The following is a 17,391-nucleotide window of genomic DNA, read 5'->3' as shown; positions in this document are numbered from 1 at the left end:
TGGACATAGACATCCAAAGATTTTGCAACGTTCAAATTTCAAAGCATGCATGAATTCCATAGTGTTGACAAATAACTCATCTGCGCAGGTTTCGGGATATTTACAGATACACAAAACAAAAATATCATAATGAGACCGTTAACCCATTTGAAAACAACGCGAAAGACGAACGTATTTGAAACGCAATGAAGAAAAAATCATCCCAGTCTTACGGCTATTGTTTGAATGGAAAACGACATGAAGAAATTTGTTTTATGCATGTTTAATTTATAGCCTTGTAACTGCTGCCCGGCTAATAACTCCAGTCATTCATTCTTTCACCTGTTTTTTTTCTTCTTGTTAATTACTCGTTAGTATTGTTACCAAGTTCTTACTTCACTATGAACAATAATACGGTGCAACTCTTGAGAGTTGCATGCTTTAGTGTTTTATGAAGAATATATATATATATAAGGCGAAAAAAAACTAAACGACAACAATTATTTTTTCCCAATAAAAACCTAAAATCAATATTATTATTTTAGTAACAAAATACACACATATAAAAATAACATAAATTTAATCAATAATTAATCAATATATGTCATTAGTCAATAATGTTCAGAGAAGTCAGAAAAAAATAGGTTGGGATCAATGTCCAATCTATTATCACTTCTTTCAATTGGATGTCCCTAATCATTACCATTTGCTTGTATTGGATGATAAAAAAACATCATGATTTGCCTCAATCATATTTTCTCAATTACTTTACACCCTAACTTCATAAAAAATAAAAGTATTTCAAATTTTATCCATTATATATACTCTATAAACAATCATAAGCAATTTAAACACAAAATAGAAAAAGTTTTATTGGAAAATTATAAAAAATAAAAACATAATTTTATTATATAATTACGTAATAAAAATGTTATGCAATCACCTAACAAAATTATATTTTCTTTATGTTTACATTATTATTTGGGTTTAGTTATCGAATAGAATCATGATTTTAATTTTTAATTTTGTAAATAAGAAATATAATTTTGTTGTGTTGGAGCATTAGAAGTGTTGGGAGTGTCAGACCAAAGTGTCAGGGAGAAAGGGAGAGAGAAAGGAGTAAAAGACAGGGAGGAGGGTATGTACATAATTTCACATTAGGTGGGGGTGAGAATAACAATTGCCTTCATGGGCATGTTATCCCTCTTGAGATAGGCCATCAATGTATTGAATGCAATGCAATAGGCAAAAATACCAAATGGGGTTTTTTTTACAAATTATTTACCTAAATGGGTCTATTTTGAAATTATTTACTCCATGGTCTGTTTTTGTACTACAAAGCGTCTCCCCGAAAGGCGCGTTCGTCGTAAAGGCGACACGTGGCAGCACTGGGACGCGCCCTGCGTACAGGCGCGACGGGTAGCGCTGCTGCAGCAGGCGCGTCGGGTCGTGTTGGGTACCCAGGCGCGACGGGTCGCGCTGGGGACCCAGGCGCACCCAGTTGGGTCGTACTTTATTTAATATTTTTATATTTTATATATTGTTTTTATTTAATATATTTTATATTATTTTATTTTATTTTTTATATTTTATTTAATAGTTTCTATATTAAATAAATTATTAACATTATATATGATTTTAAAGTCATAAATAATTTTTTATATTGTTTTTATTTATTATATTTTTATATTTTATTTAATATTTATATATTAAATAAATTCTTAATATTAGAAAAAAAATTAAAAAAATATATAAAATATAAAAAGTAAAAAACATTAAATAAAATAATATTATAAAAACAATATACAAAAATATAAAATATTTAATAAAATAATAAAAAAATATTATTTTAAATAAAATTATTTATGACTTTAAACTCTAAAGTTGAATTTTAAAATTATATTAATAGTTTATATTTTAAATAAAATTTGGGTTGGGATTATAGTGGAGTAGGAACATCTATGTGAGTGGAATTTTTTTATATTTTATTTAATAGTTTTTATTTTAAATAAAATTTGGGTTGGTAAAAAAATTATATTTTTTTAAAATTCAACTTAGAGTTTAAAGTCATAAATAATTTTATTTAAAATAATATTTTTTTATTATTTTATTAAATATTTTATATTTTTGTATATTGTTTTTATAATATTATTTTATTTAATGTTTTTTACTTTTTTATATTTTTTTAATATTTTTTTTATTTTTTTTCTAATATTAAGAATTTATTTAATATATAAATATTAAATAAAATATAATAAATATAATAAATAAAAATAATATAAAAAATTATTTATGATTTTAAAATCATATATAATGTTAATAATTTATTTAATATAGAAACTATTAAATAAAATATAAAAAAATAAAATAAAATAATATAAAAATATATTAAATAAAAAAAATATAAAATATAAAAAATATTAAATAAAGTACGACCCAACTGGGTCGCGCCTGGTCCCCAGCACGACCCGTCGCGCCTGGGTACCAACACGACCCGACGCGCCTGCTGCAGCAGCGCTACGTACGCAGGGCGCGTCCCAAGTGCTGCCACGTGTCGCCTTTACGGCGAACGCGCCTTTCGGAGAGGTGCTTTGTAGTACAAAAACAGACCCATGAAGTAAATAATTTCAAAACAGACCCATTTAGGTAAATAATTTGTAAAAGAAACCCCATTTGGTATTTTTGCCCAATGCAATAACTAAAGTTTTATTTAGTATGTAATAATAATAATAATAATAACAATAATAATAATAATAAAAGGTTTGTTTATAATTATATTTTCGGAAATGTTATTTTCTTTCGGGTAAACTTACAAATGTATTTCGTTAAAAGTCATCTTTAGGATAATATTAAAAAATTGAATGAGAAAGGAAGTTAATAGACATGATCATGGTGCAAGACAACTTACAATATTCTTTTCTTATAAATAAAACAATGTAAATTAATGAGAAATGTCAACAGATAATTCAAGTTTGTCCACATTTTTATATATGTCCAAGTGTTAGCAGTGAAGACATGAAAAGAAAGAGAAAAACGGAAAAACAGAAAAATGTGGTTTTTGGCTATTTTGGACTATTATTATTGTAGATTGTTGTAATCAATTGTTTCAGTGTTTTTTTTTTAATTCCAATTGGACTATTATTATAGGTCATAATCATGGCAATGCTTTAGTTTTATCTTCCTAATTTGCTCTGATAGTACTCGTCCATAAATCCGTGGATTCGTAGTTTCTTTCTCAATTTGTTTTCCCTGCTACAAGTGACTTCATCTAACGTTTTCCAGACACGCTCACTTGTAGCTAATGACGACTGCCTAAGTTATAATCAATGCTATAGTTATATATTTCGTTCATCTCAAGGTTATAAACTTTCACTCGATTTTCCTTTCATCTCATTTTTATTTTACATTACTTTTCTCTTTCTTTTATATCACACCACTTCTGTAATTTATCATTTTTCTCTCTTTATTTTTGATATCTCATGTCTCTATTCTTATCACTCAAATCCACCACAAAGGGTGCACGTTGAGTGTTATGCTTCATTTTAGCCTTCTATTTTGCATCTCACAGTTCCCCCTAACATTGGTGTACAACACTTAACAGCCACTGTCCGTTTAATTTAGTTAGCAGTGGGGTTGACTTGATGCATGCCAGCCTCCGCGTGAAAAGTCAACACTACAGATGTTCCATTCCATTCCCACTCCCTGCCGCCGGAAAATCGGTGCAAAAGGAAAAACAAGTGATGACAGAGTGGCTAGCTAGAAAGTACAATGAGTCAGAAACACAAAGTTAGCATTGCCAACACCGCAATATTCCCAATCGATGATACGAACAGGAGAATGTTGAAACTTGAAGCTTCACTGTCTTGCCTTTCACGAAAGACACAAGTTGAATCGTACTCGTACCCAGCCAGCCAACCCATGTTATTGTCAGAGTTACAAGAATGTTATATTCTTCACTTCACATCCTCTCTCTCTCTCTCCTTCCTTTTCAATAAAGTAGTAGAAACCAAGCAAGGCCAATAGGAAAGAGAAAAGAAAAGCAGCACACACAGACACAGCACTGGATTCAAGTGCAGCAGAACACCTTTTGACTTGTTTTTTTTTCCTTTCACACACCCGGCACACAAATAAAACTAAATTGTACGTAAGTCTAGCATATATCATATATGTGACAGATAATACTATAATAGAACAGATCTACCTTGGCTTAGTCATCACATTGGACAAGTACAGTACAAAACAAGGCGCTGCCGACAGCCCCGCATGTAATGTAATATAGCTAATTAACTAACTAGTTTGGTTCCGTCACAATTGGGTGGTTAACTAGGGTCCGCTCTCGGTTTGGTCCGGTTCGATGGGGAATCGTTGTCATTTATAATAATACCAATCACACATTGCTTCTATTTTATGGTTTACGTTTGACAACCCTGCTTCTTCATTTGCTTCCCAATCACACATCTGAACTTTGACGCACCGCACAAGCAACTACCTGAGCCCACTGCCTCAGCCTCGTCTTCACCGTCTGAGGGTTATCACCTTCATAATGATTCACACCAAACAAATCAATCCAATGAGATCTAAATCCAATTTACTCATAATTAATACAAATTAAACAATTCTGAAATAAATTGAAGAACGAAATTTAAGTGTTATCTCGTTAGAATTTGTGTTTTATCTCGATAATATGTATAATAATTTTACTGCAAACCTGATAAAGGTTATCGAACTCAAACTCTAATTCCGATAACTAACTATTTAGATTGTCGAGGTGAAATTCCAATGATGATTAGATTACTGTTTAAGTTATTGATCTGAAACTCTAATTATGTTAAGAGGTTATCTAAGTAAATATTATACCGGTGGTGAAGATGGCGGAGTGGGGACTGCCGTGGGGGGAAGGACTGCTGTCGCAATCGGAGGCGGCGGAGGAGGAGGACGGCGTGGTTTTGGTGACGAGGGAGTTGTTGTAGCGCTTGTTGACGGCGTAGTAGAGGCCGAGAGCGGGCAAAGTATCGGAGAGGCGTTGATCGAGCTCGTTCTCGGGGGAGGAATCGAATCCGAAGCCCAACTCGATGCAGGCTTTGAGCTCGTCCACGTCCTCATCGGTGACGCTCTTGCTGCGGCGGTTCTTGCAGTTCCCCTTGCGCCGGAGCCACGCCTCATCGCGGAAGGCGTCCGGCGACCACGATCGCTGCTTGAAGAGTGGCGAGGCCGACTGCAGGAGCGGCGGGCGCTGGAGCAGGAACGGCGGCGCGTGGATGTCGGGTTCCGACATGAGCGTGGAAGACGACGGCGACAGGCACAGCCCCTTGGAGTTGGGGTTGTGCGGAGGTCGAGGGACCTCGCACGATGGGTTAGGAAACGCTATGGCGTTGTTAGGTTTCTTTCTTTCGGCGCTTTTGAATGGGAAGGGACACCACTGGCTTTATGGATCAAACCCACACCCAAACCCCTCTCTCATTGGTCCACCTCTTCATTATCACTCCTCATCATTTTCTTAACCTTCCATTTATCAGAAAAATAAACTTTTATTAATTTAATATTCTGTAATTTGGAGTTTCAATAATACCCCCAACAATTCAATCTTAAATTTAATATGTTGACTATTTATGTCTAATCATTTAATTTCCTTTTATTCATCTATTAAATAACAGTTTGTTTTACGAATCTATTTAGTTATTTTTTTAAAATAAAAAAACTATACAAAATAACTCAATCAAACATGTATTTTAATTATTTTTGAAAATATGAAAAATAATTTTAATAATTAACCAAACACATTTTTTAATAACATCTTAAAATAATTATTATATTATGTTTTTAGAAAAAAAATATTCTCAAAATTTAAAAAATTGTCCGTAAAATAAGGGTTTTCGTATTATTTGATATAGTCCACACTCCACATCTTGTTTCGCTGTTTTCTTCGCTTGCTTGGCGTAGAAATATTGCACTCATGCATTTATAATTTATTTGCTTAGCTTAATTGGCCAACTAACCAATCTATCACTGAGTGACAAATAATCAAATATTTTTTGCGTTTAGTCTTATTGCCTTTCCCACGGGGTGTATAATATAATGCCTTGCTGCCGAAGGAAATTATACGCTCCAGATATATCACGATTAATTATACGTTAAGTTAGGTATAATACTTGATCATCTTTTAAAATTACATTTAAATCACTGACCCGAGCTTCAAATTTACGATATATATGTGTCTTGTTATTTGTATCTGTATTATTGACGGTATCCATTTCCTTAAAAGCAATGTCTGGTTATCATGTGTCGGGATTGTATAATTTTTCTAGTTAACCATGCATATTTTAATTATTATAATAACCAACAGAAATTATTATAGTTTATACTTGGTATTTTGTATTTAAGTATTGCTAATTGAATGTGTCGTCCACTAGTAAATTACATTAAACTATATATATAATATGGGTCATTTTACTTTGTCAAATTCAACCATGGCGACAACTTACTGCCGTAAACAATCAATTTGTTTTTTTTATTTATAAATTTTATCTTTCTCCGATACAAGTTTCAGAAGTTTTTCTATACGTGTGTAGTCAGAAATCGAATATTAATCAACATGTAAAAAAATCTAAATGTTTAAGAATTTTAACTATTTACGTTGTATCAAACTTTATTGAGGAATAAAATCATGAAATCTGTCCTAGGATAGTTATTATTCTAGAAGTAGTGATTGGGATGGTTATTAATGGAACTGTAATTATTATAGTGAAATTATGATTATTATACATATTTAATAGTTCTTTAAATATAAAAAACATTAAATAAAATATAAAATATTTATATTTGAGTTTGTTATTTTCTTTCTTTAAACACTATCCTTACTATCCAACTTAAGGAAACACAGATAACAATGATATGGAAATGTCTAAAACCAATTTCACTCCTTTTACGAGCGAATCTGATTTCAGTTAATATATATATATACGAATCAAAGTCAGGAACACGTAAACGTCATTTAATTTGTTCGTGCAAAGAAAGTATATACGAAAGATTCCCCAACTTATTGTTATTCAGCAAAAATGACCAAAATATGAAAGATTGAGTGACAATAATTGAATACGATATGATACAAAAACAGAAAAATACTAATGTTAATTAGCAGACTTTAGTTTTGTGGTGCGAACTGCGGTGGTCTAAGAGACACATCACAAAATCATGAAAGCCATTTGAAATATAATATCTATTAGGACCTACGCACGCCATCCTTCATCTCTAGTGCTGATTAATTGAGCATATGCGTACGGATATACCCAATAGCTGCCATATAACAAGAAAAAGATAAAATTTGTGCATAATATTATATGCAGTTTGATATTATTTTAAAAATTAATTTTATTTTGGAAAATTTAACTATATCTAGTTGTAACATTCAATTATTGAGATAAAAATTTAATTATAAATAAAAAACAAAACTAAAAATACTTAATGTATGTATAGTTTAATTTATGTAGAAAAATAATAGCTTCTTATTACCCTGGTGAGAGAAACGTGTATGCATAGTAGCCTAGATTTTGTCTTACTATTTTTTTTTTTATAAAAAAAAGTGTATGTCAAAGATTTAATTACTATTTTTTCTTCTGATTTATTTTTTAATTTAATCTAGTTCTCTTATTATTAAAAACTTAAATTAAGTCTTATAAATTTAAAAATGATTCAATTAGCTTCATTTATTTATAAATTAAAAGTTCAATTAAGTGCTTTATTTTTAAAATTAAATCAATTTAATCCTATTTTTTTCATGTGTTTCATAAATTCTGAAAGAAATATGAGAAAATTTAGTTTTTAAATAGGATCAAAATAAAATTTTATAAAAAAAAATATAATTGAACTATTTTTAAAAATTACCAGACCAATTAAAAAAATTTAATAATAAGAGGATCAAATTAAGTCTAATAGCGTAACCAAAAAAAAATAAATCCAACAAATAAATTAAAAGATGAAAATTGTAATTAAATCAAAATCAAAACTCATTCACTTCGAAAGGAGCGTTTATATGAGTAATCTAAAATTAAACCGTTCATAGCATTACCGCCATTACGCGTGGGTAAACCTTATCTCTTTCCTAACCGGGCGAGATGGTTTTGGTTTAATAAATCAAACAAATAAAATAAACAATGGTATCATCTCTCAATTAATTACTACTACTAGTACTGAGAAATGTGTTTTAGCATATACGGTCTTTTTTCAATCTAATTGAAACTAGATAGTAGAAATATTTAATCATATAAAATTATATGCAATTAATTTATGTAACATTTTAAATATATTTTTAGTTTCTTAAATTTGTAAAAAAAAATCTTTCTTTACTGATTTTTGTGGTTTAAATGAATAATTTGTGGTAATTTTTTTTTACCGTAGAAGGAAAAAAAGTATTTGACAAATTTAAGAAATTAAAATATGATTTTTAATTTAGGAAACTAAAAAAATAAACTCTCTCATTTGAGATATATATGTATATATATATATATATATATATATATATATATATATATATATATATATATATATATATATATAGTAGATAAAAAAAATAGTTGTACTATGTACTATCCAGTTTTTTAATTGGAAAATGATGCTTTTCTAATTTAATGTTTTATTTACATTTGGTTCTTTTCTTGGGATCCGTGTCAATCTATTTTTTAATATAAAGAAATGTACAGCGTTCGACAAAAGCAACAAAAAAAAAAAAAAATTGCTTCTGTGAGCTAAGCAAATTAAAAAGTGTTATATGTATGGAAGCAAACAACTATCAAGTCGAATAGGTTATAACCAATTCCTTTTCAAAATCAATATTGTTATACCTCTAAAACCATGATGCCTTTTTTTATTCAGCTTTTTGATTAGGGAATAAAGATGCATACCAGAAGGCATCCAAATAAATTTACTCGCATGGTGATTAATTTCCTTATTACTGTTATTATAAAAATAGTTTACCTATAAATATTGTCAATTCGATAAATATGTCATACATTTGGAGTACAGTTTTAGGTCATTTAATTTAAATATTTTGTTCTTTAATTTATATACTGTATTTATGTATTGTTATGCCATATCTAATTATCACGTGAGTTAATTTCATTAGTTATTTGATAAAATTAAAATGTAAATAGAAAAAAGTTTGAGAAATCTAATTAAGGCTATGAAGTTGGGCCAAATGTTTTTAAGAGAGTTCACGAGTTAGTAATTCGCAATTGCTACATTCACTCGCCTTAATTGCTTAGTACACTTCCCTTTTCATATTTTCCCCATAATACCCTTTTCTTGTAAAAAAAAGAAGCTGCTAAATAGGTATTGATGTGCCGGTATATGTTTGCATTTCTATTACGTTAAATTTAATATTATGTGTAATTTTTATTGTGCTAAAATTAATATATCTTATATTCTAATGGATATGAATATTGGTTTGAGGTAAATTTTTTTCTCTAATTTAATACATTTTTATTATGCTATTATATTTTTTGTGTTAAATTTAATATATTGTAACAATTTTTCTTATTATACATTGTAATTACATAATAGTAGAACTACTTAATAAAATTAAATATTAAAAATTAATTATTAAATTGCAATGTGAACTTGGATGACATAAATAAGAACAAAAAATGTATATTTTTATGCTTCTACTATTTATCACCATTTATAATAAAAATTGTAAATAAATAATATAACTGTATGTATATATTTTTTCTAACTTGATAAATTTTATCATAAATATCCCATATTACTTTCCAAAAATTGTTTTTCTATTGTTAATTTTTTCTTTATTTCATTATTTGATTTTTGGTACTTCTTTTTCCTTTTTATATTTAAAAATCTCATTTTTTTCACATACTTTTAAAAAAATAGAATAAATTACTAAATTAGTTTAAAACACATGAAATCCTTACATGAATTTGAACATGATTAATATTTTAAAAAAAATATTGGATCGTGAGGTGCTTTATAATTCACCATGTTCAATTCACATCTTAATTATCATCTTTTTATAAGTTTGTTGGATATGCCATAAAATATTTATGGACAATCAGTTTGTATTTTTAATTTAGAGACGTGATTGTTCTTATATACTTAGATGTATTGTCCCAAACTGACAAAAGACAATATAACAATTCAAATTCAAATGCTACAAGATAACATATATTAACATAACAATTTAAATAAGATAAACAATTCAAATCAATAATCAATTATTTTATCTTATTTATCCTCTATCTTCTTTTTTTTTCTTTTCCTGGTTGCAAAACTTTTGCATCAAATGTTTTCACATTTATAAGACAATGAGTTTTTATTTTAGTGTTATCATAATCTATATGACATGACATATGATGCATGCATAATCTTTTTCATTTATCTACAAAAGAAAATCAAAGTATTAAAAAAACTAAAAACTACCTTTAAAAATGCTGCAAACTATGTAAACCAATAAAAAAATCAAATTAAAATAATCCCTAATAAATGTTAGTAATCATACAGTAATGTGAGAAATTTTTAGATAGACAAACTTAAAAACAAAACCAGTTTTTAAACTAACAAATATCTAAAATTAAATTAAATTAAACCAATTTTTAGATTGTAAAGTTTAACAAAAAGAATTTCTATAAAAAAAATAAAAAAAATAAAAATGGTAGTTTTAAAATTCATAAATATATCTATAAAATGAGTTTTAAACTTAAAAATGACAAGTTTTAAAAATCCCTGTATTATTAGTTGGTAGATTTAAAAAATTAAAATGAAATTAGAGATTAAAAAGAATTAGTTATTTGCAAATTTTATTTAGGAGAAGTTTTAAAATGAACAATTATATTACCATGAATTTGTTCAAAAGATGATTGTGTATATTGAAATTAGAGAAACATGGTTGTACACTGTCAAGAAAAAATAATAAAAATAATGAGAAAAATAATTATATAAAAAGGATATTAACACAAAATAGAGATAATTTACCCTATCATCTAAGCAGAGTGAAAAAAAAAACAAAAAATGAGTAGAATGAGGAAGAAAAGGAGAACTAGTAAATCACCAATTTTCAATCTCTTTTATTTTTTCTTGTTAATTATTTTTGCTTAATAACATTAGCACAAAACCTTTTTATTTGAAAATCACCAAAAATTGTAAACACAATATTTATACACATTTCTTTACAATCCTTTTTAATGATCCTACAATAGGACACTTTGCGTCGTCCATCTTTGCGCCGCTTGAGTCTCCTCTACGGCCGCCATTCAGCCATGCTGTGTCAAAACTTTGTCCAAATTGGTATGTAGAGCATTTGCTATGACTTCCTTCATAAAATAAAAATAAAAATATAAGTAGTGTTTCTCTTGTGAAGAAAGTGAACAGATTACTATTTCTTGAACTATTTATATAATATGAATGATTGCATGGAAAAAAAAAATGAATTTTAAAAGATAAGATAGTTGTTATAAAAATGAAGATGAAAAGATAATTATCAAAAGAGATTAGTATAGATTGTCCAAGAACGGTCACCAACCACCACTCCCCAACGATCCTTCGTTTCCTCTGTATTTGTTTTTCTTTTTCAGATCAGACGCACCACCCACCACCACTCCCCGACGTCGTCGACATTGTCGTTGCAGCGAAACCTACCACCACCGTCGACATTGTCTAATATATTTTACAGCACATTTTTCATTTTGAAACGTTGATAATTTTTATTTTAGGACACGTTTTATAACCTTATTTTAATTGACCCACACGTGAATGTGGCATTAGAATGCCTGTAGGAACATTACGGGACTCAACTAATGTAAATATAAATAAGGTAAAATCACATGAAAAAATGACACTCACTATTAATTTTTTTGTTGATATTGAAAGATTTTGCACTCTTTTAGTTACTTTAGGACACATTTTTATTATTCTCTTCATAAGAAATGTTACTAAAATACTATAATACATTGTTTTGAACACATTTTTTATTGTTGATTTTTTTAATTATAATTTTCTGTGAGTCTCATTTCTTATTAATAATTTCCGTGTGTTAAAAATAATGTATTAGAGAAGATAACGTTAGAGAAAATATTATTTTCAAATTTAAATCTATTTTATCTTAAATTTTATTTAATCCTATCATATTCAAGATATAATTGTTTAAATTTTTTTAATCTTTAAATTTAATAAATTAAATTCTATTTTTATATCAATTCAATCCATTAGAAAATGTAATAAAATAATTTTAATTTGTATAATTAAATTATTATAAGTAAAAATTCAACTCACATATTCCATGTAAATGTAACAGGGCACTCATCATCATCATCAATTGCCTTGGTTAATTAGTTAAGGAAAAAATGAGGCAAGAAAGGTAATAGTAATTTCATAGATGGTGGGATTGGGATTTGGGAGGGGCAAATAAGTAACAAGCCGGGTGCAGGAGGAAAAGCACGAGGCAGACAGTGTGGAACAAGAGGTTGGAAGTAGCACTGTGTGGAAAATCGAGGAATCAAAATTAGGGTTCAAAATCTCATTGAGGAGAAAGAAGAAGAAGGATGTGGCACGAGGCGAGAAGGTCGGAGAAGAAGGTCCACGACATGATGGACGCGGCTCGGAAGAGAGCGCAACGACGCGCCGTTTACCTCGCCAAGAGACGCGGCGATCCTCAGCAATCCATTCAGCTCGTCGGCTTTCCTAGCCGAACCTATCGCGACGACGCTCTCTACCAAGCCTCACAGGATCAGCAGGGCCTGTTCGTTTCTCTCACTCTTCTCTCTCAATTCCTTAATTTCCAATTAATCACCTTTTCGAAAGGTTCTAATTAATTCAGTCATATTCTGTGTATTAATTTGCATAAGGTTTACCTGCTGATTTGTTTGTGTCTCAGGATACCTTGGAATGGGAAACAGGATGTATTGATAGACCGGTGCGTGCTTTTTTTACTATCCTTCATTTCTTCTGAGTGCTTTTTTATGTGTATTTGATTTATAACGAACGCTTTATTGACGCTGAATCCTATGCGTTCCGTTTGCAGATTTGATGGGCGTGCTCTCCTTGATTTCGTTCGCGATTCTAGTCACAGGCGCGCTCCGGAGAAGTCTGAAGAAGAAGAAGAGTTAGAAGAGTTTGTTAATTTTGAGCGTTATCGGGATTTAATAAAGCATCGCCGTAGAGGATGTCGGTACTTTTTTGTTTCTCGACAATGTGTTTGATTCTCGTATAATAACCATTAATTGTTGCTTTGTTTATTTTATTTATCTTTTCATTGTTGTTCATCATGTTAAAGGAATAAGACACAGAAGGTTCTATGGTTCCGCGGCCACTCTGATTTCTTTGTTTTGGTTTTAAAGTTGAATTTACAAACTAGGTTTTTATAATCTTAACAGTCACTGATGAGGAGGCTTTGGAGCATGTAAATCAAGAGATGGAGGCCAAGGCTGCTGCTCCATTTACATCAGACAGGTTCAGTGACATTTTTCTTTCATTCCTCTTTAACTAATTGATTAATAATTTGATTGGATGTCATCATATCTGAGAGTAGCATTAATGTATTGGTATAAATTTCATATACATGGTTTACAAAACAAACAAAATTTGGGTTTGAATTCATTTTTAGGTTTGCAATCCTTAGAATCAGATGGGTTAGTAACTTTTGCTAACAATAATTTGATTCCTTAGAAATGCTGAATATATTAGGATGCATGTTTCCTGAGCATTGTTTGTAGTTGTTTTTTTTTTTTTTACCAGGGATCTGCTGTTTTTTTTGTCTTTCTCCTTGTAATTGGTGTTTGGAAGTTTTTTTTTTAATTGTTTATGACATAATTTTTGTTCCACTTTTTGAAACTGAATGTTAGCAATTGACAACAATTGTTTCTTGCAACTTCATATGATATGTAGTTGATATACTTCATAATAGATTATCTTATTTTGTTTATTTTATTGTCCATTTGTAGATCTAATTTGTTGCAGCCTGCTGCAAGCAAAGGATCTTACTCGCAGGTCAGGTTTTCTTATGATGGGAATGGAAAAGAAGAAACTCATATTTCAGATGATGAAGATAATGATAACGAGGAAGATGAAGATGATGAGGATGATGAGGATTTTAATAGTGATGATAGCAATGATGAAGGAATGGAAATAATTGCAAAAGAATATGGGGTTAAAAGGTATGGTTGGCTTGTTTACATGGATAAGAAGGCTAAGGAGGAAGAAAAAAGGCAAAAAGAGTTGATCAAAGGTGATCCTGCAATTGTAAGTGAAAAAGTTCATAGTAAGAATTGAATATGTTTTTAGTTTTTCATATTTCAAGATGGCCGTACTGATACTTACAATGATATATTATAATTATAAATTTGTAGAGGAAGCTGAGTCGTAAGGAAAGAAGGAAGGCTTCTCAGATTGAAAGGGAGAGAGAGAGAGAAGCCACACGGATATCTGGAACTCGTGTGCTGCATCATGACCCCTACCGGTAGAAAATATTGATATATGAAATTGAGCGAAAGAATATATGAAATTGTGCTCCTACTAACAAATGGGATTGCTGATTATTCTTCTTTGCTCTCATAATATTGCACTCAATATATACATGCAGGGAAACAAGGCAAAGTCCTACATATGAAGCCTATTCTCGATCTAGAAGGTATATTCAGCTTTTTCATTTTCCCTCTGGATGATGCTTTACATCTATCCATTTTCCATATTACTCATACTTCTCGTGAAGGAAAATTTATTAAGTGTTTTTGTCATTTTCTGTATCCAGGTCAAGGTCTAGATCGCGGTCATACTCTCCGTCGCACTCAAGGCGTTATTCATGCAGTGGTCATTCTGATGATATTCACCGAAGCAAACCAAGGACTCCTAAAATAGAGTACATTACTGAATTTGGGGGCTCTGGAGCAGCAGCAGATGAACCCAGGCCTGAAGGATTTTCTCCACCACGATCTCCTACATCTCAAGTTGATTTGTTAAACCGGTCGGAGCACTGGACCTTTAATTCTTGCCAAGATAGATTGGACAGTCATTTCTCTGGGCAGCATATCTCCCATATTGTTGCCTGAGGCAATTTTTTGTGCTTTAGAATAGATCAGGACTAGGTTTGTCGGGGTAACTGCCAAGAAAGGAGGGAGAAGGCTTCCTATTTGAAGCTCATTGTTCCCTGAAAAGAATTTTGCATGACTAACTAACTACCTGCGAGTTGCATGGAAATTTTACAATTATTTTATCTGATGCCTCTACTGTTTTGCAGGCCAACATCTAGTTGCATACTTGAGGCATTGCATGTTGATCCTGCTTCTGGTGTGTCAATTGATAAGGATAAGGGCACTAAAGTCTTGAAACCATCAGTAAGGTATGACATCATCCAACAGTGTATATGTGAATGGACATTTTTGTAATTATATGTGGTTTTTGTAGTACCATCTGCTTTATTAAGCATCAAATTTGTATCAAGGTTTGTTTCATCTTTGTCTAACAGTTAGAAATACTGTCAGCTGGTCATGGACACCATAAAAACATTCCTTTATATTCTTAATTTCATTCAGCTTTTTTTTTTTTGTTTTTTAGAATATTTCACTTTTTTTAAAAAAAATAATCTGAATTATCTAATATTTATTTGTTTTTTAATCTTTGTTGCTCTTTTTTCCAGTGGTTCTTCAGCATTAGCAAAATTAAAGACTGGTGGTTCTGGAGGGCCCTTAAAACAACAAGGGGAGAAGAAAGAAACTCCTCAAGAAAGACTTAAAAGAATCATGAACAAGCAACTAAACAAACAAAGTATGGCTGTTTGAGTAATTTATTTTAATAACAGATCAACGAAATCTTCTATCTGCATTCTACTAATTCTTTTCAGGAGTGAGTCTAGCAGTACTTCTGAATTTTGTATTTCTGATGTGTAACTGTTTGCTTGTGCAGTTAAGAAAGATACTGCTGCTGAACTTGCCAAGAAAAGGGAACAGGAGCGGCAGAGGCAGGAAAAGCTTGCGGAAACTAGTAGATTGAGTCGGTATAGACACCACAGCCGCAGCCGCAGCAGGAGTTTCAGCCGTTCCCCTCCAAGGTATATTAGCACATTTGCATGTCAAATGCTTTTGTGCTGTTAATGGATTCACAAGATAAAAAAGTGTAACATTCAATTTAATGGAATGATTCAGCATACAAGAATTCTGTCATATAACCAAAGTTGCCCCAAGTTGGGTCATATTGGATTTGTCAAAATTCCTTGAGGAACATCAATTTTCACCTATTTTAATTTATATTATAAAGTTCGGATATCTCTCTTATTCGAAGTGTTGCCGTGTTGGACACGTTTTTGACACTGACACTTGTCTAACACTTCTTATTAGTTGTCTAGTTTAAAAATTAATTTTTGTTGGCTTGAACCTTAAGCTGTCACCTTTACACAACTCATACACATGAAAAAACATAGAAGGTTGGTTTAAAAAGATGAATATACCATCAATTTTGATATTTTGTTATGTTGCTCATATTTCATTTCATTAAAGTCTCTGTTTGTGTGTATGCTATTTTGCTGCATGTTGACATTTAAGAGCAATTTTACATGACCAATAATACTGCTGTAACTTCTCATCAGAAAGACTTTTTTTTTTTTTTTTTTTATTTAATCAGTTCTGCCTTTTTTGCTTTACTCGTGCATGATGGAGGGTAATTGCATCTACTGTTCTATTATTCATCTCCAGACCTTGTGTGCTCGAGGGATTTGTAATTTGTGTAGTTTACATAATATGCAAAGGTGTTGAGATGGACTTTTGAGATTGGTGATTAGTGGAATGAGTACCGATCAGTAAAATTACTGTTATATCAGCAAATGGAGTCGTGCTGACTTTTTCCATTGGCTAACTAATATTGAGATTATATGAATAATTGCAGAAGATACAGACGCAGTAGAAGTCCAAGTAGTAGAGGTTCCAGAAGATATTATTCTAGTTCTCGTTCCCCTTCTCGCCCCCGTTCCCGCTCACGTTCTCGGTCTCCTTATTCTCGATCTCCCAGGTAATTTGTTTTGGTTTTCATTTGCCTGTTCCTTGAAATTTTCGCCAGATCTTCTTAATCAATGAAGCCTGATTCAGAAGATGACATTTCAGGATAAGAAATCGATCAAGGCACTGATGGAATGCTGTATACGTGTAGAAAGGCTGACGAAGTTTTGTGCCATTTGTTTATAATATGGAATGGATATTAACATCTGGCTTTCATTTCTACCAAATGTTTCGAGGGAAACCGGTCTTGGTTGAGTTGTGTTGAAGTTGCGCTATGCAATCTTTCTGAAACCAAGGTTCAGATTTATTGAATTCAAATCAATAACGTAGGTTCATTGAAGCCAAAAGAATATGATTATTGAACTATAATATAATATAGCATGTAAGTTTGATAAACCCTTTTTAACCTAGAATAGATATTTTCTTA

General features: G+C 30.7%; 2 protein-coding genes across 2 annotated transcripts; one reads left to right on the top strand and one right to left on the bottom strand.

Moving 5' to 3' along the window:
- Positions 1-4,284: 4,284 nt before the first annotated feature.
- LOC100527048 (uncharacterized) lies at positions 4,285-5,374 on the bottom strand. Its single transcript, NM_001250933.2, has 2 exons — positions 4,837-5,374; positions 4,285-4,515 (listed from the first exon to the last, which is right to left on the bottom strand). The coding sequence occupies exons 1-2, from the start codon at positions 5,252-5,254 to the stop codon at positions 4,430-4,432; spliced, it is 504 nt and encodes a 167-aa protein (NP_001237862.1). The 5' UTR covers positions 5,255-5,374; the 3' UTR covers positions 4,285-4,429.
- Positions 5,375-12,349: 6,975 nt separating this feature from the next.
- On the top strand, positions 12,350-17,391 carry LOC100779007 (CLK4-associating serine/arginine rich protein). The gene is made up of 13 exons (XM_003537266.5): positions 12,350-12,721; positions 12,857-12,895; positions 13,004-13,146; positions 13,356-13,431; positions 13,923-14,220; positions 14,328-14,437; positions 14,561-14,608; positions 14,729-14,941; positions 15,215-15,316; positions 15,614-15,741; positions 15,880-16,024; positions 16,855-16,977; positions 17,070-17,391. The coding sequence occupies exons 1-13, from the start codon at positions 12,525-12,527 to the stop codon at positions 17,092-17,094; spliced, it is 1,647 nt and encodes a 548-aa protein (XP_003537314.1). The 5' UTR covers positions 12,350-12,524; the 3' UTR covers positions 17,095-17,391.

The sequence above is a fragment of the Glycine max genome, chromosome 11 (genome assembly GCF_000004515.6).
Source record: "Glycine max cultivar Williams 82 chromosome 11, Glycine_max_v4.0, whole genome shotgun sequence".
Taxonomy (NCBI): Eukaryota; Viridiplantae; Streptophyta; class Magnoliopsida; order Fabales; family Fabaceae; genus Glycine; species Glycine max.
This window is presented reverse-complemented; position numbering and strand designations above follow the sequence as displayed.